The sequence below is a fragment of the Mycteria americana genome, chromosome 3, assembly GCF_035582795.1.
Source record: "Mycteria americana isolate JAX WOST 10 ecotype Jacksonville Zoo and Gardens chromosome 3, USCA_MyAme_1.0, whole genome shotgun sequence".
NCBI lineage: Eukaryota > Metazoa > Chordata > Aves > Ciconiiformes > Ciconiidae > Mycteria > Mycteria americana.
The window spans coordinates 27706890-27730038 of record NC_134367.1 but is presented as its reverse complement, the minus strand read 5'-3'; the positions used below and the strand labels follow the sequence as shown (position 1 = coordinate 27730038).

Sequence of the window (23149 nt, the reverse complement as noted above, 5' to 3'; positions counted from 1 at the left end):
AAAGGGACAAAGAGGGAGAGAAGTAATTAATTCTCCTCTTCCCTGAGCATAAAGTCATTCTAGACTGTAAACTGCAGGATAAAAGGCCTAGTGATAACTCTATTATAGCAACAAATTATATGCTTTATCTAAATAGAGGACAGACATAGTAAAAAGATGCTGTCCTTCTCTTCCCCGCCCTTTTCAGTCTGTTTCTATCGCACACGTTTACACGCACATTTCAGCCACTGAAGTGTTTACGGATGCACTCAAGCTAGAGCCCGTCCTACTGATTTAAAGCCCGTAGAGTCATGCAGAACCCAATTTATTTCACAGGGAAGAAAGGGGAGCGTCACATACTTGCTAAGAATACTTCTGAAACCTTGTCACATCTGTTTAAAGAGGTAATGTGGCCCAGGATGAAACAGATCTGCATGCTAATACATTTTTTGGTGTTTTTTAAAAATTGACACTGGAAAGCAAAAGGTGGTTTGTACATACAGCACCCTGTCACTGAGCTGTAAGCTGAGTGTGCCTTAGGAAACTCAAGATGCAAGTGCCCCTAAATGGAGACAAGTACATTTGGAGAAGTGTCCACATTTCTTATAAATTAGTCATTAGTCAGAAATGAAGGTAAAGGTACCCAACTAAAATCTATTTCCTTGTGTACCTTGAGAGTCTCAGGTTTTGTGATTTTGCATGCCAACTGTCCTTGCAGAAATTAGTCAGAAAGTATTAAAGAGAGCTCAGAAGGAAAAAAAAAAGAGGTTTAGGCAACGAGTCGGATGTACACCAAGGTGTTATTTTCTTGTAACAACTGGCTACCATGCCAAACCAATGCATATTCCCCCTGATGCAAGAGAGAAACCTTACAATACATCCTGAAGTTAGACAGAATTGTATCACTTGAGGTATATGTATCACTTGAGGTATATTCAACCAAAGTCAAAGAAAAGGCGTGCTGATTATCTACAAATTTTTCACAGACTGGTCAGCATTACAGTAAAATGGTAATTATGCTTCATTAATCTCTCCAATTAATCCCAGATCCCTTGTAAATAAGTTTAATAACATTGGTGCATGTGATCTCAGTCTGGGAAAACCTTTCTATTTGAATTGTTAGCAGCCAGAGTGTTTTTTTCCTGCCAGAAGAAGAAGAAAACAAACCTCTAGTAAAACACCAACTAGATTATTGCCACATTTTTTTTTCAATAATATTTTTCATGGTTACCTTTCTTGCATCTCGTATCATCTTCCGAATAGTTTCCTTTATGGTGTAAGGCTGTGCTCGTGGTGGATGAAAAAGCAGATCAATATTTGTGCCACCAGAAATTCCAGGCATCGGGTAGGGCCAGCCTAAGTCAAGATTTGGAGCTTCCACATCTGATTCAATGGGCCAGTAGGTTCCCGAGGAAGAGTTGTCATCAATGGCATGGTTAGAGGAATAAACTGTGTTTTGGGGAAGTTTGTGAACATTATTCAAAATATAATCAATTTCCTCATCCGCTAGGAACTCTGAGCATCTCTCTTTGGAAAGAAATTCTTTGTAGGCTTCTAAACCTCCTTCAATTAGAGCATCAATAGCTACTCGGTACCATTCCTTGTAATGAGGTTCAATATAGTTGTCTGATCTGCATTCGTCATGTAAGGACGATAGCAAAGATGAAGTTTCCATTTTCACATATATTTTGTATGAATTCTCTCAAATTTCCATTCATGAGCTGATGAAATGTATCTGTAAAGAGAAAAAAGTAAGAAAACAGAATATTTCTAGAGATCTATGACATGCACATAGATATTATTCCAAACACTTTGCTGGTAATGTTGCTCTATTTAAAATTTAAAATGTTAGAATTTAAAAATGTTTTGAAAAGGCTCAGGGATTAATATTGCCAAATGAATATTAAAGAGCTAGATAAAAAGCTTTTTCTACATAAGGCAAAACTAAACACATATTAAAGTGATTTGATGAAGTTCTTATATTAAACTCTACAACACAGCTCATAATACACTGAAGATCTGTACCAGTAACACCAATACATACCCAACGCATATTCCAATACGCTACTGTAGGTTGCATTTCAAAACTCTCTTTATAACAACTGACAGAGTATACTTCAGAAACCAATTATATTTCCTACTTTTTGATGCATTATTCTTTCTCTACAACGCATTCCTTTTCCCTGGCTTCTTTGAAACAACAGTCATTCAGGTCCTTCTCCTTATCTATCTGCTCTCCTATGCTGATCTAATCCATTTGTTGCTCCCAAGCAGGACCAGCCTACCTCATTTCAGTGAGTTATGAGGAACTCCAGAAAGATCTCTCCTCCCACATCTGGGATCAAATTCTGAATCAGCAATCTAATGTCTAGTTTCCACCCTGCTCATTCCTTCTGCCAAAAGGAGCGGCTGCTTTAATCTTACCTTTTTTTTTTGCCCCAAAACATTAAGTTGTTTACTGCTGATGATTTATAAATTCATTCTTACCATCTTTTTATTTCATTTAACAAGAGCTGAGAGGGTTGGTTCTTGCTGAGACAATTTGGGATTTAAGGTAGAGAGAGGACAAATGGCCAACGTTTCTTCCTTCATGTTTGTGCAACCCTACAGGACTCCAGCAACTCCACCGCTCGCCTAAAACCTAAACTGCAATGAACTTCTGCACTGGGCAGGTAAACCACAAAAAAAAAAAAAAAAAGAGGGGGGTGGTGGGGATTTTCATGAGAGCGGCATGAGCATGGCCATGTAAAATAGAAAGATGATACATGGTAGCACTGTTTCATCTTTCAGGGCCAGGGCATGAAGCTTAAGAGAAAGACAGCAGAAGTAGGAAGGACATCCAACAAAGGCAGAATAGTTATAAAAAGCATATATAAAGTATAGCTGAAAGTTAACACTGTCTTTCCCTGCAAGCCTAATTAACAGTACAGCAGCATAACAGCAAGGAATAGTCGTATGGAGTTTTGGTTGCATTTACTGGCGTATAAACGTAACACAATTCTCTCTTCACATCAACACCTTTCAGATATTTTTGCAAACACTGCGTTTGCTTTCCACTGTCTGCTGGGAACAGTTTAAATCTTCTTGAAAGGAAACATAAATTAGCTACACTAACCTAAAGGAATGAAAATCCAAATCTCCATACAGTACTGATACTCCAAAGTCCAATTAATTCTTCAATTAAACCAACATTTCTGAGGAACTCGGGAAGTCTGAGGAACTTGGGACGTCTTGAAAAAGACCAAGAAAGAAAAATCCAGATCTGAGGCTGGCATCAGCATGTCATATGAAATAATTCCATTTGAATCCTGTCTCTCAGCCAAGTAGCAGGGTAGATCTTCCCAGATAGGATTGCTTTCGAGCCTGGGGGAAAGGAGTGTTCCTGGCTGCTTCCAGAGTAGCTCTTTGTGGTGAACGGGAAAGCAGCAAGCGAAAGGGATCTGATTGCTTCCCCCCCCCCGATCGAGAGTTACCTGTATTCCTGTGACAGATATTCAGGGCTTCACTTACACTGCCCTCACAGGTAGAAATAAAACATTATAAAATAGGAGTGATACCATTTCACTTTGCCCAGCTGCAGACACAGTCTGTGGTGTAAGGCGACACAGAACTGAGCACGCGGTACAGACAAGGCAGACCGATTCAAAGGTCAAACTCTTACAATATTGTAAAATTAAAGCTTTCCAATCAGTGTCCCATGGAAGCCAATCATCTGGAAAGCCAATCAGTTGAGAAAGATATAAGTGTTTATTTCAAAAGCTTGTCTTAATCCCTTTTTTTTTTCTTCTCACTCTTTCCTTTGAAAATAACATAAGGGAACAGGACTATACTTAATATGTAAAGTTGTGCAATATAAAATATTGAATGTTATGAACAAAGAAAAGGCAAAAAAATGATTGCACGTGTGTGCTGGCTCACATGCGTTTCTTGTTTTGTTTGGTTCTTTTGATTTTTTTTTAATTGTATATTTTTTACATTTTATATTTGTATTTTGTAATTTTGTGTATTGTTTGACTTTTCATTGAAAACAACGAATTAATTAATTGTGGCATAGCTCATATGCGGTAACTTATGCTCAGACTTATGCTGAAAGCAGGGTATAAATATAATCTTGGAAAGGTGAGACTTCTAGTGCAGTGTCTTCCAAACAAGAATAGTTATTTTACAGTGAACATCTTTGATGTTGATCTTTGATTTACAAGTGCTGTTTACAAAAGAAGCTTAAAGCAGTGCACATTTATTTAAGAAAGTAAATGGAAAATCTGTCAGCATGGAAATAAATCAGAGAACAGATGAGAAAAATGAAAAAATTCAAATTCTGGTTTTTGGAATTAAGGACATCAGCATGCGATACATTTATGAAAAGAAACAAAAGAAAACTCCCAAATTAAAACAATGACTTCAGGTATATTTGACAAAAGCTCTAGATGTCTTGACACAGGTATTTTCCTCCTTAGAAGGTAAGAGCTATTTTGTAGGAAATGTATCTATGAAACCAATATACTTTTGGATAGAGAGGCGGAGGTTTGGACAAAATTCTAAAATAAACTTTTTGGTGTCTTCTTCAACCGTGTATAATGATTCCTGCATAATCAACTTGATTCCACAAAGATCCTCCTCAGGTCAACAATTCTATTAGCAAGGTTGTGCAGAATTAGGCCCACCTCTGGAGGCTTCCAGAGCTTTATCAGACTTCATGTGCATGATTACAAATATTACCAGCACCAGGAAACCTGTTGTTCATCCTCTGAGAAATTACCTTGGCTGTTAATCCCAGGCCAGCGTATCAGCCACCTTCTCTGCTTGGACACAGGGATGAATTACTTAAAACTTTTTTATTAAGTGCCATTAATGGGCTTAAATTGAATTTAAACTCCAAGGCAGCTGCTAAAACCGAATCTCTTGCTGAAGAACACAAATTCTGAATCCTGCACTGATGTGATCATCTTGTCCTTCTATTAACAACATGCTCAGACCCTTCCGGTGCCATTATCAGGAGCCCAGCAAGAAGAGAGCTTTTTCTTTGAAAGAAAAGTAAATGTGCCTTTTTGCAGAAAGATACAGAGAGTATCCCAGCTTCCACAAAAGCAGCAGATGACAAATGCCCACTGAAGAAAATGATGCAACATTCTGCGGTGGTTCCAAGAGCACAGTCCTCCAGGCTAGAGCTAAAGACAAGTAACTTCCCTGCCTTACTAATATTCTCAGGATTTGAAAAAATTCATATTCAGCAGCTTTGGGGAGCAGCTCTAACCTCAGGCTCGTACAGCCGGTCCTTGGCAAGGCCCTGGCCGTGGTGCTCTCCTCGGGATGTCCTTATCTCTTTTCCAAAGGAAATGTGATCGCTTTGACAGTTTCTGCATAAAGTTTCAACCTTGCCACCTCAGTTAAAGGGAATTTAAACCACGGGAACATCTCGTCGCAGGCCCCTCTCTCAGGTATGGCTTTTGGGGCATCCACCTGAGCACCTCTGACCCGCGGCTCTGCCGAGGAGCCTCCCCACCGCTTAAGGGCCTGGTGTGACCAGCCTTTAACACAATAAACAGGAGTTTTACGACAGCTGCGTTGCACCAATCTTTGTATTAAGGAATTGTATCAAGAACAAATAATAATTACCCACATTAAGCAGTGGCAGGCAATTACTTCATTATTAATGAAATTACAGTATTTTCCGTGGATGCAAAGGGCATCAAACTCAAGTGAAAAACAACACCCGCAAGCGTTCCTGCTTCTTTCTTTCTTTCGCCTCTTTTTTTAAACCAGAAAGTTAACTTTTCAGGCAAAACGGAGGCAACCAGCCCTCCGCTGGCACCGCGACGTGCTCGGACACGCCTCAGCCCTGAGGACACCGCACGTGTGTCACCCCCGGCCACGGCGGGGACGCAGTTCCCGCGCCCCCGCGGGACCCCGACCGCACGGCGGGCGGTTGCGCAACGCGGCCCCGCGAGGGAGCGCGGCGTGGGAGCCCGTCCCCGCGGGCCGCCGCCGCCGCCCGGCCCTTCTCCCGCCGCCGCCCCCCCGCCGCTCGGCGCCGGCTCCCCTCAGGTGCCCGCGGCCGGAGCCGCGCCGCCGCCGCCGGCTCCGTTTCGCGATCCCCGCGGCCCCGTTTCAAACGCCCCGCGGCTCCGCAGCGAGCGGGCCGTTGGCGAGGCGGGGGGCGGCCGCCCCACCCGCCCGTCCGCAGCGCGGGGCCGGCGGGGGCAGACCCTGCCCCTGCCCCTGCCCCTGCCCGTCCCGGGGGCGGCAGAAGGGAGCCCCACTTACTGCGCCGGTGTCCCGCGGTGGGGTCTCGCCTCCGGAGCGGCGGGGCGGCTCGACCCGGCTGCTGCGATCGCGGCGGCGGCGAGTCAAGGCGGCGCAGGGCTCATCGCAGGTACTTCCCGTCGCTCTCAGGCGCGGTGGGTGTGGAAACCAGTTACAACGTGTCAGGACGGTGTCGCACCAAACCCGCCGCCGCCGCGGGAGCGGGGCAAGGACTTGTCTGAACTGGGGAAGCCCGGCCCTCGCGCCCAGCGAAGGGCAGCGCCTTCCCAGGGGCGCGGCGGGGCCCCCCCGCCCCCGGCCCCGGCCGCGGCCCCGGCCCCGGCCCCGGCCCGGCCCGCCCTGCCCGCCGGGCGGGCCGGCAGCCGCGGGCGCCCGCGGTCCCGCGGGGCAGGGGCCGGCCCGAGCCGCGCACATCGGCAGCCCCGCGGGGGGCACCTGGAAGCGGGGTGTGCGTGTGCGTGGGAGATAAAACTCAAAGCAGACGTTGGCTTGAAGAAAAAATAAACCCGTCAGCCTCGAGTCACGGTTTCCAGGTTAACTCCAGGGGAGAAAGTCACGGCAAGGGAGCGATACCCGTTTGAGACCTTTAAATTAGGTTCTGTGGATGAGCCCCCCTTTCCATAGCTCAGTTGCTTTACAGTGCTCTTGTTTTGCTCGTGATGTCTCAGGTTTGAGAAAGGGACCTGAAGGCAGAGTCCCCCATCCTGGCTGCGGTGCCGGTCAGGCCTTCCTGCAGCCAGCATCATCCTCCTCGCCTACCCACAGGCTGGGCACGCCAGCGTGGCAATCCCACGTTTGCAAACGTTTGACAGCCCGCTCTGAAAGGCTCTTCCAAAACACAACCATCTTTTTAGGAGGATCATGCAACTGCCAATGGATCATCATGTCACATGTGTGCCTGACTTAAGCACACTGAGGCTTAAGCACACTGAGTTTTCTTTGTCATTTTAAATTAATGGCAATAGATGGTAAACTTTTTATAGGCTTTGTCCATGTCATACTCTGTGGTGCATAACTGCAGGCAGCTTTTTCATGAACCATTTAAGACAATGTAGTGTTACCCTGACAATTATGCTTTATCAGCAATAATTCATCCAGTCTGGCTTTAAGCACCAACTTTTTTTCTAACCATTACTGTCCAATAGTAAGTGCTGGGTATATCCTATTTCTGAAGCTAAGTGTGGTTCTGCTGTGACTTTTTGATTATGGTTCTGTGAGGAAAAAAAAAAAGTAAAAATATGCAATATCTATACAACAATATACGTGTATATGAATGTATAAGTCTGGTGGCCAGCAGACAGTGACTTTTTCTGTACAGTTAATTCAGGTAATGGAATTCACAAGAGGAAATAGTTGGTGTCAATATACTCATGGACTACCCTTTACAGACATAGGATCACCTGGATTAAATTATTAGACTCTTCTCACACCCGAAAAAGAATTTCCCTGGTTTTGATGAAAAAGAAAGGGGGAAAAATGCTGTAAAACAAACATTTAAAATGTACTTAGTACTTTATAGTTAGTTAGTACACAGCACTTTTTATCCCATGAAAATGTGTGGTCAGGAAGGAGAACGTGTTTCTGTGGAAACTTGTCCATAAAGGGGTGGGGCCCTGTACATTTTTAAAAGAGCAGATCTATTTTCTAAAATTATTTTGGAAAGGGTAGGAAGGTAGACAGATGACCACAAAAGCACTTTTGACCTTGACTGAATTGGTTGGAATTTTATTACATAAAATTTACAAGTATTATTGGGTCTTTATTTTGGAGAAGTCAGTGGTTGACTACTGGCTTAGCATCCACAAAAAGCTGTAATGAGACCAGTAATATCTTTCTAAATAAGGAAATCTGCGTGAAAAAAGGACCTAGGTTTTTTGCTACATTAGTATCTGTACAAGAAAAGGCTTTCTTCAGTCCCTTTACAGTGTCCAGCTCAGTGGGAAACCAATCTAATACTAGAGATCTTAAGCAACGTGCATGGACACATGCAATACAAATGAACAATACAGTATAAGACAGCAACAATAATATCAGTAATAATAAGGCATTATTATTGCTGTTGTTACTAAAGAGAACGATGCACTCTTTAAATAGCCAGTACACCGTGCCAACTTTAAAATTAATAGGTAAACAGAGTGATGAGAAGAGATGAAGAAAACTTGAACAGATCTTTTTGAATACTGAGAAAGCCCTTGCATAGAAGATAGAAAAAGGGGATGGCAAATGCTGTTGGAGATTCTTCAACACATTTGGGAGCTGCCTGAGTGTATCAACTGAAGCCCTCCAGTAGCTATACCAGACCAGACATTTCATAAAACCTAGCTTGGATAACATGTTTTGGAAATCAGCTATCCACAGTCAACTGTCAAAATACAGAATGTTTTTACTCTGTAGGTAGTAAACTTCTGGGTCTTTGGGTCTTGCAGCCACAGGAGGCAGTGGAGGCAGGCAGTAAGAGCAAGCTCAATAAGCAGTAAGACAAATTCTTAAACAATAGGTATAAAACTGGATTCTAAAAGGATGAGGCAGGGGTATGTCCTTCAGCATCCTTACTCCTAGAGTTGTGGAGCTGCAGCAGTTTGAGGGGAATGGACTGCAGAAACTGGCCAGGCTCTTGTTTGCCTAAACAGCCTTTCCTTTTGCCATTGGAAGCATAACAATAGGCAAGACCCGTTGAAGCATCCTATTGATTGGAATCATCTTACTGGAATCCCACCGATTCATGAAGCCTCAAAACTACAGGAAAAGTTCTTATTGTAGACATAGCTTGTTCATGGGAAAAAAGAATCCACTCCGTATGTTTGATGCCACCATCTTGAGAACATAATCAGAAAGAACACTGATTGTGTTAAGTGACCTGGGTATTCAGATGATGGTGCTGATGGATGCTCACCTCTGTGACTTCCATCAGTTTCCAGTTGTCAGTTCTGAGACTTTTTTTTGTATTGACAGATCATCTTGCTGTGTACGGGCCTAGCTGAATGCAAGCAGAAGATATAAAAGATTGTTATTACATATACAATGGCACCAGTCCATGAGTTTATGATAGGAATAATTATTAAGGCTAAATATTTATATGAATGATACTTATATTCCTACTGCATGCTTACTAAGATTTAATTTAGATTTACTAAAGAGGACATTAATTTTGAAGCAGTGGATCTTTATACAATTCATGACATCTATGAGTTGAGCTTTATTAGATTTTCAACAGATGAAGAAAGAGTATAGTCCTGAAGATTCATACTATTTACAAATCAAAAGCCATCTCATCTAAAGCATAAGCGCAGAGACTTCACACACTAATCTTAAAATTAGAGGAAATGTGCTATTACAGATATGGATATAAAAGGAGCTGCACTGCATTTATACAAAGCTTGATGAGTACTGATACAAAACTCCCACTTTTCATAAAGTAGCAGAGAGAAAAATGACACAGAAAAGTACAAATTAATATGGAAAAGCAGGTGTCCTACTCTCAATACATGCTTTTTCAAATTAAATAATCATAACCTACTCTATTTGGTATCATATTCTTAAATCAAGGATACATTAATTTGGTCATAGTGACATAATGGAAATACTTGGCAATGTCCAGACACCGATTAGTTTATCAATTACCCCCACAGCTTCTATCAAGAAATGGCCAGTAGTTGAAATACAAAGAATTAAAGTCGAGATCTTTTACTGAGAGAGGGTTCCTAACCCATATATGGTGGCCCAGGTATATATGTTTTATACTATATGGTAGATTTTTGTCCTAGGTCAGGTCCTGCGTCAAAGCCTTGTGCAAACCTACTGAAATGACTTCAGGAAGTTCAATTGTGAAGAGAATCTGAGGGTTTCCTTTAAAGAATTTATGGTAAGAGATAAATAAAATTATGCAAAACATCATATTTTCGAGACACCGGTCTTTATTTTCTGCTCCCAATATATATAGCTGAGAGATAGGGTAAAAGAGCAGGGTGAGAGGGATGATTGAAGATGAAGAACAGCTGCCATCTGAGGAAGAAACACACAGACTGGGACCTTTCAGGTTGGGAATAAAGTTGGTGACTGAGGCTTCCTGATGTGGTTCATCACATAATGTGTAGCTCCACTGTAAACCAGGGCTGAACACAGAGAAGGAAACTCCTCTGAGGTCTACTCTAATACGAAGCCAACACCTCTGGCTCAGGAGGCTCTGAGACAGGAAGTTCCAAACTGATGGATGATGACAAAGTATTCTCCACCTCTATGCTTCGTTCCTCTCCTTTTCCTCTTCGCTGTATATCTACATGCACTGCTAGTCATTGAAGGGCAGATGCAGGGCTACATAGACCTTTGCTCTGACTTGATACAGTTGTTCTTGTATTCCTTGAGAGCATGCTAAGGCCCATGTATAAAAAAAGGGGCAGGAGTACAGTTTCCTTACTTCAGATTAACTTCCTTCTCTATGCATCAGAGAAGTAGCTCCCCTTGATCTTCTTACAGGCTCCTAGACCTCTGTGTGTGCCCTTAGACATGGTTCTACCCCTGCCCCTGGGGAAGGATGGCTGCACAGCTAGCAGCAGGTAGCCCAGTTTCTCTGTTTTCTTCACGGCTTGTCAAGTTTTTTAGTTGCACAGTTTTTTAGTTGCACAGTTAGGTATCTTCTTCAAGCTTACCTAAACCTTCATATTTTCTGAGGTCTTCTGAGATTTTATGTGTCCTTGTGATTCAGGCTCAATCTTAGAAATCTTTTTGCCCAGGTGGTATCCATGTGGTTGTTGTAACTTCCAGAATACATACTTCAGGCTAACTCTTGTCATTATTTTTTCTTTTTTCACTTGCCCTTACTTTAGCATCCACTTTTGCTTTACTTTGGAAATAGTGCTCATTGTACTATTACAAGCAGGCAGTAATACAAAATTGACCAGAAAATAAAGCAAAAAAATAAATACATCCATTTTTCCAGTTGGTTGGAAGCCTCTCATATCTTGCTCTCCACCTGCTCACTTTCCCAGGAAACTAAACTTTCTGGACTATCTTCCTTACTGGGCTTAGCCTGTCCTCATCACATCTTCCCATGGGCTGGTGCACTGCTGGAGTTTGAATGACAAAATCTTAACCATATATTTTGTGATCCAGAGTCGGGGCTTAAGGCTTTAGAGATTAGGGATGAATATGCTTGTCTCTTGAAGCCTGACATACTTTGGGGTAATGCAGAGATTGATAATGAAAATTTTATACTAATTTAGTAAAAGGTAAACCTACAGAGAATTTTTTATACTATACATTTTTAATATTATAGAAACTATTGTATACAACTTCACATTGTGTACAAGTAAGAATCAAATTATTAAAAGCTAGCTTTAGACCCGGGATACACCAGTTGGACCAAGATTTTGAGTACATTGAGGTCCAGTTTGCTGTTGATACATTAGTAATGGAAAATATCTCTTCCTGTTTAAGCTGTTTCTTCTCAGTACAGGTTCCGTGAGTGTTCAGCTCCCCATAGGAAGGGAGAATAATTCCCTTATGGAATGGCAAGCTGTCTGCTGTTGTTTGATCTTAATGTTTTATGAACTGCAGATCGAAATCCTGCATTAGGCCATGGCCAGGAACCCGAAACAAGTACTCTGGGTTCATGTAGCCATAAGGATCTTCTAGTAAAAAGGAGAATTCACAGCTCCTAAGTTGTTTCTGACTGAGAAAAAAGGTGAGTCCTGTAAATGAATGCATAGAAAGAAAAATGAAATAGGGCTAGAGGGAACAAATTGTTGCTCGATTTGCACATAGTTTATTTTCAAAGCATGGTTTGTTTATTTTGCATGGTTTATTTTCTCCCGCAACAGTGGGAGATTTAAACACAGTGTAATGGAAACTAGCAGTCAGTCAGTCGCCAAGCGGAGCTGCTCCGGAGCTGCTCTGATTCACAGCGGAGCAGCAGATCTCAGCGCACAGGGAGTTCTCCTGAGGCAGGGAAACACCGGGGCAGCGGAGGGACCCGCCAGGAGCCGGCAGCTCTTGAAGGAGACGCTGACAAGGCCCGGACATTGCCAGAGCAACGGCGACCACCCCCGTGCCTATACAAAGCAGCCTGGGGAGCGCGAGTGACCAGGAGCGCCGCCAACAGAGCAGCAAACGGAGCGTGGCGCGTCAGCCAGGGCGTGGCGCAGCAGTGCGTGCGGAAGGGCGCGCAGGAAGGGCGTAGTCACCCTACCCGCTCAAGAGGTGAGTTCAGTTGGTGGTCATCATCCTCTCAGAAGGAGCTTAGCTATGGTATCCACCCGGCGGAAAGCCATGTCCTCTGTGCTCGCCAGAATGGATGTGGCAACCCAGACAGAGTTCCCATGAAAACATGCAGCCGCCCAGGTCTCAGGCTGCAGAGGGTGACAGAGCCTTTCACTGGTGACGGATGGCAGAAGTGAGGACAGCTGTGTGAGGTGTGACCAGGTGGACAATCTGCTCAGCTTGGTGGCAGAGCTACAAGAGGAAGTAGAAAGTTTAAGGAGCATCAGGGAGTCTGAGAAAGAGAGAGACTGGTGGAACCATGCTCTGCCCTCCCTGAGACAGAAACAGGAACAGCCACCAGAAAACAAACAAGATCAAGGGGATCCTGTATCCTCTCCCCATCAGGCTGAAGGCAGTAGCTTAAAGAAAAGGAGTGAATGGAGGCAAGTCCACGCTCGGGGCGGCAGGCGAACCCCCTCCTTGCCCACCTCTCCTTCCCAGGTGCCTCTGTACAACAGATATGAGCTCTGGATGTGGAAGGCCAGTCAACAGATGATGTGGATGACGGTCCATCTACACCAGAGGTGTTGCCAAGGTCAGAAAGGCCTACCCCCCATATCATGACCACCTCCACAAGGAAGAAAAGATGGGTTATAGTTGTAGGCGACACCCTTCTGAGGGGAACAGAGGGTCCAATATGCCAGACAGACCCTCCTCTTAGGGAAGTCCGCTGCCTTCCTGGGGCCTGGGTTAAGGGTATTGCAAGGAAACTTCCTAGCCTGGTACGGCCCTCGGACTATTGCCCATTACTGCTCTTCCATGTGGGTGGAGATGAAGCCACAACGCATAGTCCAAGGGTGATCAAAAGAGACTTCAGGCCCTTGGGACAATTGATAAGGGAATCTGGAGCACAGGTTATTTTTTCATCTCTCCTTCCAGTTGCGGGCAGCAACATTGGAAGAAACAGATGGGCCCAGTCTATTAACACATAGCTCCATGGCTGGTGTCACCGACACAGTTTTGGGTTTTTCGATAATGGGATGGCCTACACGGCACCAGGCTTGCTGGCGTGAGATGGGATTCACCTTTCTCAAAAGGGGGAAGAAGGTCTTTTCTCACAAGCTAGCGGGACTCATTGACAGAGCTTTAAACTAGACTTGCCTGTGACAAGGTGTGGGCTGACACACCAAGGTTAGAGGGACGGGGTGCTAGCGAGGGCCCTCAGCCTGTTGGTCTGAGACGTGCTGGCTACACTGCAGCACACTTGAAGTCTTACGGAGATGAGCCAGGGGTTCCTGAGGTAATAGGAGCCAACAGGGAAACACCAGTGAAATACCTCAAAGGAATAAAGGGGTGTTCCTCTAAGAAGGTGACATGGCCAACAGCCCAGCTGAAGTGCCTCTACACCAATGCAAGCAGCATGGGCAACAAATAGGAGGAGTTGGGAGCCACCATGCTGCTAGAAAGCTATGACCTAGTTGCCATTACTGAAACTTGGTGGGACGAATCCCACGACTGGAGTGCGGCTATCGATGGCTACAGGCTCTTTAGAAGGGGCAGGCAGGGAAGAAGGGGCAGAGGCATTGCCCTGTACATCAAGAAATGGATAGAGTGTGAAGACCTGTCTCTGAAGAATAGCCATGAGCAGGTTGAAAGCTTATGGGTAAGAATCAGAAACCGAGGCAACAAAGGGAACCTTGTGGTTGGTGTCTACTACAGGCCACCCAATCTAGGGGAGCCCATTGATGAAGCCTTCTTACTGCACCTACAGGAGGCATTGTGTTTGCAGGCTCTCATCCTGCTGGGGGACTTCAACCACCCCGATATCTGCTGGAAAAGTAGCACAGCGAGCTATAGGCAATCCAGGAGACTCCTGGAATACATTGAGGATAACTTCTTAAGCCAGCGAATAGACAGCCCTACCAGAGGGGATGCAATACTGGACCTGTTGGTCGTCAACGCAAGTGAGCTAATCAGTGACGTCAAGTGTGGAGGCACCCTGGGCTGCAGTGATCATGCGCTGGTGGAGTTCGCAGTCCTGAGAGGATATGGGTCAGGTGAAGAGTAAAGTCAGGACCCTGAATTTTAGGAAAACAACTTCCAGCTCTTCAAGGAGTTAGTCAATAGGACCCCCTGGGAAACGGTCCTCAGGGACATCTAAGAGAAGTTCTCATCTCTTAGATGAGAACTTCATCAATGACATAGACAGTGGGATTGAGTGCACCCTCAGCAAGTTTGCAGATGACACCAAGCTGAGTGGTGCTGTTGACACGCCTGAAGGATGGGATGCCATCCAGAGGGACCTGGACAAGCTCGAGAAGCAGGCCCGTGTGAACCTCATGAGGTTCAACAAGGCCAAGTGCAGGGTCCTGCACCTGACTCAGGGCAACGCCCAATATCAATACAGGCTGGGGGATGAAGGGATTGAGAGCAGCCCTGTGGAGAAGGATTTGGGGGTACTGGTGGGTGAAAAGCTGGACATGAGCCAACAATGTGCATTCACAGACCAGAAAGCTAACCGTATCCTGGGCTGCATCAAAAGAAGCATGGCCAGCAGGTCGAGGGAGGTGATTCTGCCCCTCTCCTCTGCTCTGCTGAGACCCCACCTGGAGTCCTGCATCCAGCTCTGGAGCCCTCAGCACAGGAAAGACATGGACCTGTTGGAGCGGGTTCAGAGGAGGGCCACAGAAATGATCAAAGGGATGGAACACCTCTCCTATGAAGAAAGGCTGAGAGAGTTGGTGTTATTCAGCCTGGAGAAGAGAAGGCTCCAGGGAGACCTGTTTGCAGCCTTTCAATACTTAAAGGAGACTTATAAGAAAGATGAGGACAGACTTTTTAGCAGGGCCTGTTGCAGTAGGACAAGGGGTAATGGTTTTAAACTAAAAGAGGGTAGATTCAGAGTAGATAGAAGGAAGAAATTTTTTACCATGAGGGTGGTGAGACACTGGAACAGGTTGCCCAGAGAGGTGGTAGAGATGCCCCATCCCTGGAAACATTCAAGGTCAGGTTGGATGGGTCTCTGAGCAACCGGATCTAGTTAAAGATGTCCCTGCTCATTGCAGGGGGGGTTGGACTAGATGACCTGTAAAGGTCCCTTCCAACCCCAACTATTCTATGATTCTATGATTGTATGATTCTATAACCACTTTGACAGGCCTGTGTTGTCACTTACAAGGACCCGCTTTCGGCCTAGTATTCACCTCTCTGCTTGGAGGTGAAGTTGGCAAAAGCATGAAAGGTCTTTGTCTCCTTCCAATCCCAGAAGTGCCTGAAGCTAGTTTTCTTCCCAGTGCTGGTTATAATGGATGCTTAGAGCCTTCAGCGTTACCCTAGCATTTGCTTGGTTGCCTGTGGTCCTAATGAGCTTTGTAAACCCAAGCCCATCTTTCTTGTAACCTTTTTCTAATGCTAAAATTCGGGAAGGATTAAAGGTTTCACAATGCCTTTGGGAGGCCTCTGGCCATCAGTAGTAATCCTGGCAGAAGTAGAAAGGAAAATTAAACCAGGGATAGAGCAGCCTATATCAAATAATAAAATCACATAAAAGTCTCCACAACACAGAAAGTTATGTTAATTTTCCAAAGTATCAACAACATCGTAATTCTGAATGCAGCTGCTAGAAAAGGCAGGCTTATTCTTTTCTGGGTAGATTCACAAACTGCCAATGAAGTTATAGCCAAGGAAGTTATTATTAATGGTATAAGTGGTAAACAAGTTCCAAAAATATTCCATACTCAAAGACAAGCTTTTCTTAACTGTCCACATACCTGTCCAGAAAACACAAATGGCCTACGATTAGGGGCTGTTTATTGGCTGAACGATACAAAGCAAATGCTGGAGTTCACACATGAGCTCAGCAAATGCTTTCCCATGAATTTGGTGCTTTACAATCAGTGTGAAGTTGTTAACTTATATGTACAATTAATGAAACAAACATCATTTAGTCTGTATTTATCAAGCTGTCTTCAGAATTAATGTAGAAGTAGTGTTACTGTGACCATGATAAACTAAGGATATTGATGATACAGATTTTTAAGTAGAGGTAATGTCTTTCATCAAATCAGGTAATACTGTTGTGAAAAGTAGACAAGCTTATGGACACTGAAGCTTCTCCAAGTCTGAAACAGACGCAGCAAGCTTTAAATCCAAGAACAAATTGTGAACAATTGCTCTGAGTTGAATTAGAGATGGTTCAAGTACAGAAGAGAAAGAGCATACAAGTACAGGAGTACCTATGCTAGGTCCATCTAATTCAACATCATGTCTCTGACTGTAAGTGGTTAGAACAAAATATTTGGGCAAGTTTGTAGTCTCCCATCTTCAGCTACCAGCTCTTTCAGAAGCATATGTGAGTTGGGGATGACAGATAAAGTACGCTGAAAACCCTAACATGACTGAAATCCCAAGCAGAGAAAATACAGAGTCACTTGTTTCAATATGTTTTTAAAAACTCTTGCTGTGAGGTTGTGGGAGGAAGGAGATACATTGTGATGGCACTTAGGCAGTGCTTTCCGTGACAATGAGACAAGAAGACGCAACAATCACAAGTTGCAGCAACGGAAATTCTAATTAGGCATCGGGAAAATTCCACTCTGTGAGGGTGGTTAAGCACTGGGACGTGCTTCCCGGACAGCCTGTGGGATCCGCCTCCATAGAGATTTTCAAAACATGACTGGACAACATCTTGGCCTTCCTCTTTTAATTTTTCAATTAGACTGTCTTGAAGCAAGAGGTTGGACTAGATTACTTCCAGAAACCCTTTCCAACCTAATTTTTCCGTGATACTGTGATTCTATACTTATTCTCCTTCCTGTAACAGCTGTAATTCTGACAGAGTTTACTCCATCTCTAGAATGGTAAAGTCCTCACCAGAGTTTTGCTAAAAGCCAGTTTTCCTTTATGGTTCTCTGTTGTGTGTTAGATTATAGTCCCCAGTCTTTAACTGGAATTACCTGGTGATAATCAAAATTTTGGTTTTACAAGCTTAAGAGTTTTATATTATCAGCTCATAAGAGCACTGTAGAAGTTACTTCTAGGAAACTGAGGGGTTTGCCAGTCCATAAGAGAAACAACTGAGAAACAGTGAGAAGTAATAGCTGGAGATTATAAAATAATGTTATTACCTGATTGTGTCTACTAATATTATCAGCAATGGAATGGCTAATTTCTCTGATACTTCAATTGGCTTTGGAGTTAAAACAGCAAGAGTAATGGAAACCGTTCACTCCCAACACTGGAGTCTTCAGTTAGCTGTTAATGTCATTAGGGTCTGTCTTGAAATCCTGAAGCCCAGGATTGTTTTTAAACACAAGCTTAGATCTGAAACCGTAATTCCGGGATGCTATGTGGATTTCTTATGTACGGAGTATACACAATTGTCACTTATGAAACTGCACGTCAAGCAAAACAAATACTGTGAGATTTTACTGGTTATTATTGGACCATCTCATGTCAGAGAGCATTTTTATGTCACATGTTTACAAACAAACAAGCTGAAAAGTTTCTGTACTTTATCAATAACAGTGATATCGCTGCAAGAGATTGTGTTGTGCATCAAACCTTGAAATAATTCAACACTTAGAGTCCTCTATGCTATTTGATGATTAATCTGAAATAGTCAAGTTCCTGAACAGTATCTTGGGCAAAATATACTCATAAATTCAAACGTTTGTGGATTCTCTCCATTCCCTTCAGCTAACTGAAATGGAAAATTGTTAACCTGTGTGATAAAGGCCCAGAGGTGGATTTGAGCTATCATCTTACATTTACCAATTATGAGACATCATGTGCTTGCAATTCATTTTGATCAAACAAATACATTGACATTTAAGTGGCAATCCTAATCTAATTTGTACTCTAATTAGTAAATGAATAAGCGTAGTTCAACTCCGGACAAAAAATTCATAGACTAAGGAGGAATTCAGTAAAAATGGCTGGGTTATGAACGTGGAAATTGGCAGTTGCCCTTGCCAAGAATTAAACTTGTTTTAAAATGGAATCATTTATACAGAAAAAAAAATGTTTTGAAGCTAGAGAATATCTAAAGTTCAGTCATGCTGAACTATAAATGTGTGGCAAGCTAGAATGAGGCAGACTATCATAAAAATGTAAGGCAGCATAAAAACCTTCTCCAGATGAAGTAAATGGTATCCTTTCATTTTTTATCAAAGCCTAAGCAACTTCTGAATGAAGTAGCCAAAATGATTTCAACTCTAACAAGGGACTTTGATGACTAACACAGGACCTCAGGCACCTGTGTTGAAAATTGCTCATCAAATAAGCCCTTCTCAACTGTTATTTAAACTGACTCCACAGGGTCTTACTTTTCCATTTTAAAGCTCTAGGGTGCCTATTGCTCTGTGTATACGCAGATCTTGGCCCCTCTGGGCACCTTCACACCTAACTCATAAACCTGATCAACATCCAGAAGCTTTGAATTCCTCCTCTTGCATCCCACGTGATGCTCAGATCAAAAGGTTTTTAGGTACTTAGGTTCTCTGTTGGCTGTAGTGCTCTCAGCTATATTTCAATTTTCATTTACTGTGATTTGCAGTGAAATGAAAGAAAACACTCCCATTTTAATTTCCTTCAGTCAGCTTTAGTTCAGGCCCTTAATAAACAGCGCAAATCTCAGCGGAGACACGAGCAGAGCGCATCAGAGAAGACTGGTGCATAGACTGCAGTAAAGAAGGCTTCCGGTGACCTCAGAAACGTGCAGTGCTGGTGACCTTCTACATCATGAACCAGCATGCAACTCGTCCACACCCACAGGAAGAACAACAAATACAAGGTTATGTCCAGTTGTGATTATGCATATCCCGGTAGTAGGAAGCAATAAAAGAAAAGTGGAGTTGGAAGACAAGTAAACAACAACACTTAGATTTTGATCAATAACCTCCAAATTGGCAGTAACATTAGGCATTTAATTGCTATATTATTCATAGCAGAAATAGTTTTTTTGTGAAGGAGGGTGATACTGAATCATGGTCTGAACTGGGGAAACTACTGCCTATGTCAAAAGTAACACAGAGTGAGAGACAAAAGGATGAGTGTGAAATATCAATACAAGTAATTGCAGATGTGATAAGAACAAAAATGTTCCTTGAGGGCTATTTTATTGGCAAATGACTTAATAGCCTCCTGTGTAATCTCCCTTATCCCCTTACTTGGATGTGCACATACATACTGTTGTAACAAACCTTCTTAGCAATGTAGTTTTCACTGTCAGAATTTTGCTCTTTTCCTTGTCGTCATTCAGTTTCCCGATAAAGCCTGCTATTCCTGAAAAGAAAAAATTTTCATTCTCCTTTCCCCTGTGGGTTTGTCCATTATTGTTGCAAGACATTCCTCCATAGCCTAATAAAGTGCAAAAATGCACATAGCACTGATGCTCCATACCTTGTCTATAAGTTTTGATTTGATTTGATTTAATTTCAGATTGGGCATTGCAGAAAGCCAGGTACAACAAACGTCAATAGTATTTATGGTAGGAAGTGCTTGAGTGACTACGCGTTTGACTGAATTATTCTTACTCCATTGCCAGATAGAAAATAGCACAGTGGAGATCATCATGTTGTCAGCTGACAAGTAGGAGCACACTATCCCTAGAAGAAGCCTTGAGAGATTTCTGAAAATGCCTGGCTGTAAGGGTGATCTTGGCCTTTGAGACTGGAAATATGAAGATAGGGAGAAAGGAGATTCATACAAGTTTTATTCTGTGTAGTGTAAAATTAAAGTTCTAATTCACTGTTATAATTCATAACAGCTACTGGAATCTATTTGTTAGCAAGTACATTCTAGACATCCATTAACCAGAATGCTGAGAGATGCGTAGGAGCAACTGGCAACTTTGAGGAGAACTGTCACAGTAGAACTGAGTAAATTACTCCAATGAATTACTGGCGTCATAATAAATGGAAATACAGCTGAAAATACAAATAATCCATATGGAGCTTAAAATATTCAGGGTGGAGCTTAAAATATTCAGATCAGCAAATTTAACACAACAATGAGGCGCATAGCACATGTATTGAAAAAGAAGAAAAAAAAAGGAAATCTATGACAGTGATGGTTTATTTCATAAGAACTAATTAATTTATTCATAGAACTAAATGAACACATTTGTCCAGAATATGCTGGTGCTCATAGTTGGAATATAGTTCTTCTTCAAATTAACATTAGTTATAAAGAGGAGAAATGAAGAGTGTAATGCAGGAAGGATTGTAGTGAATTAAGGTCAATATTTTTGTGTATTTGTTTACACTGGGCAGCTTTATATTTCAGATATTGTACCCTGATTGTAAGAGAATTTCTGTGATATTAAATGACATTTAGTGCTAGTAAACATATTTAAGTCTGAATGCATATGTACTACAGTCTGCATTAAATACTCTTAAATACAGCAAAAACCATGTTCCAGTCAATACTGATCTTATTTCTTACCCTTCACCATTTTATCCATCACCCCACCAAGTTTTGGCTAAGCTTTGCCAATGGTATATGAAACAGCAGATACAGTTCACTCTGTTCCTTTTCCCTCAGTAGGAAAGTTGTTTACATTTTATACTGCTTGGTTTTGTAGGATTTTTCCCAGGAAGAGTTGGGGAATTTAAAAAACAAATAAACAAATAAAGCAAACAAACAAAGAACTGGTATGTTTTTACTAGAAAATTTAAGACTGAAGAGTCATGCTTTGCATCTGAAATGCAAATTGCTAAACATGCAATAGTTATTATTTTCTGTCCAAAATAATTTTGCACTTCTTGGAATGTCCTGCAAAAATGTCCTTCTCGTGGAGACTCACATTACCCTTAGGCAGAAAGTTGGGCTGTTGTGCACATAAATTCATAAGAGCATTGTATTGAACAACAAATCTCATTTACAACTTTTTAATACCAGTCGGATCTTTTTTGAATGAAAGGTGTTATTTTAATAAAATGTCAGAAGTCTATTTTTCCATTAATTGAATTGATTCCACGTACTTCATGCATTATGTAATTTAATGAGCTGCTAAACTTCCTGATAAGATTTCAGTAACAATAATGAAAACTATAAATTATTTTATCATAATATAAAAATACTTACAAAGGAATCAGAAATACATGGTAAAGATAAAAAGGACAATCAAAATAATTTTAATGACATTGTGTATGAAAATCAGAACTTTCAAACTTTTAAACTGCTTAACTAGTTTATGCAATAAACTCTTTATGCAATTAAAATAGAGTTGCCTACAGGGAGAAACCATACCAAAACAGTGATGAGAATTGCAAAGTCAGGTGCTTAAAATGTGAGGAATGTAAAAATAAAAGCTTCCTGTGCAAATTTCATACTACCCTTTTTATGCACACACACTATCAGACAGCTTTTCGTTACATGATTGTATAGGTATTGTTTTTTCCCTTTTTGGGAAATCCTGCCTTACTCGATAAAGGGGTGGTTACTCCATATTTCTTCTTCCTTCAATATTTGATAGCAGATCTTACTCAACATCCAACAGACAGATCCTGCATCAAATGTAAAATTATCTAATATCTTCATGGATGATTGTGCTGTGCTCTCACCATAGCATGTAAGTGCTTCATAAAATGAGCTAATCTATGGTTCCTTACAAAATTAAGTGCCGCTATTATCCTCATTTTATAACTGAGAAATTGAGACACACAAAGATTAAGGTCAGAATTGTCAAAAGCATCCCCTAATTTTGGATGCCCAACATGAGATGTCTCATGCTTCATTTTCAAAGCACGTAATACTTTTATCACACTTTTTGTCTTCAAAGCACAGCTTTAATCAACTTGAAGTTGATCGACTTTAAGAACAGTATTGTAGCTGTGTCTCAGCCTGGAGAGACCGAGCTCAGATGTTTAGCAAATGGATTTGTAGCTCTGTATCTGAGAGATGAGGTACACTGAGTGTTGCAAATACACCTTGCCAGAAGAGGAAAATGGTGCTTCAGTTCTGTTCTAGGCTTTGGAAGGGAGCGTGCTCTGATCGTTTTGGGCACGCATTTGTTTGTATGGAGTGGATTATAGAGATGCTAAGCTAGTGCCACTTGAGATGAAATGTCCACATGATGCTATACATACTAGGAAATACAAGCAGAGATCCTGTGCTATCAGATAAGTGGTATCTTTATATTAGCATGGTGACACACCTCTAGTAACAAGCCCCAATTTTCAGATGGACGAATTAGCTCACACATAGTAACTTAATGGCAATAGTTACCCTGTTTTGGAGCCAGCTCACTTGTCTCACTCCACTAACAGGGTAGGCTGCCCATGGAAATATCTGTGCCTGCTTTCCCTAATCATGACTGATGCCACTCTATTGCTCCTGTTTTGTCCCAGCAGTGTGTCTGTAGTCCTGCCTCCCAGTTTTCCATCAGTCCCAGAACTCATGCCCCTCTCCACCATTAGAGGTGATCAGAGTCCTGTCAAGTTTATCCTCTCTTAGTGTGCTTATTCTGTTTCTGGTCTCAGTTTTCCACTAATGCTCAGGGGCTTCTTGCTCCAGTCACGTGGAGTAACCAAGTCCAACCCCTGTGCCCCCTCCACCTTCTCCCTTTTTCATCCGTTCCTGCCCATTCGTTCTGGCTCTAACACCATTTCCTTCCCATTGCTGTTCTGAAAGAGCCCACGTGCTTCTGCTCACAACTCTTTTTGCTTGACCTCCCAGCTGGCCAGCTGGCATTGTGAGTTTGGTTTCA

At 42.4% G+C, this 23149-nt stretch overlaps 1 protein-coding gene across 1 annotated transcript in view; it reads right to left on the bottom strand.

Annotated features, from left to right (window-relative positions):
- The window catches only part of FAM83B (family with sequence similarity 83 member B), a 50906-nt gene extending 44515 nt beyond the window's left edge, over positions 1-6391 (bottom strand). Inside the window, exons 1-2 of the mRNA XM_075498092.1 lie at positions 6244-6391; positions 1211-1714 (exon numbers count right to left, since the gene is read on the bottom strand). Coding sequence (XP_075354207.1) covers positions 1211-1654 — 444 coding nt within the window. The 5' untranslated portion in view covers positions 1655-1714; positions 6244-6391. The remainder of the gene's footprint in view (positions 1-1210; positions 1715-6243) is intronic.
- Positions 6392-23149: the final 16758 nt, after the last annotated feature.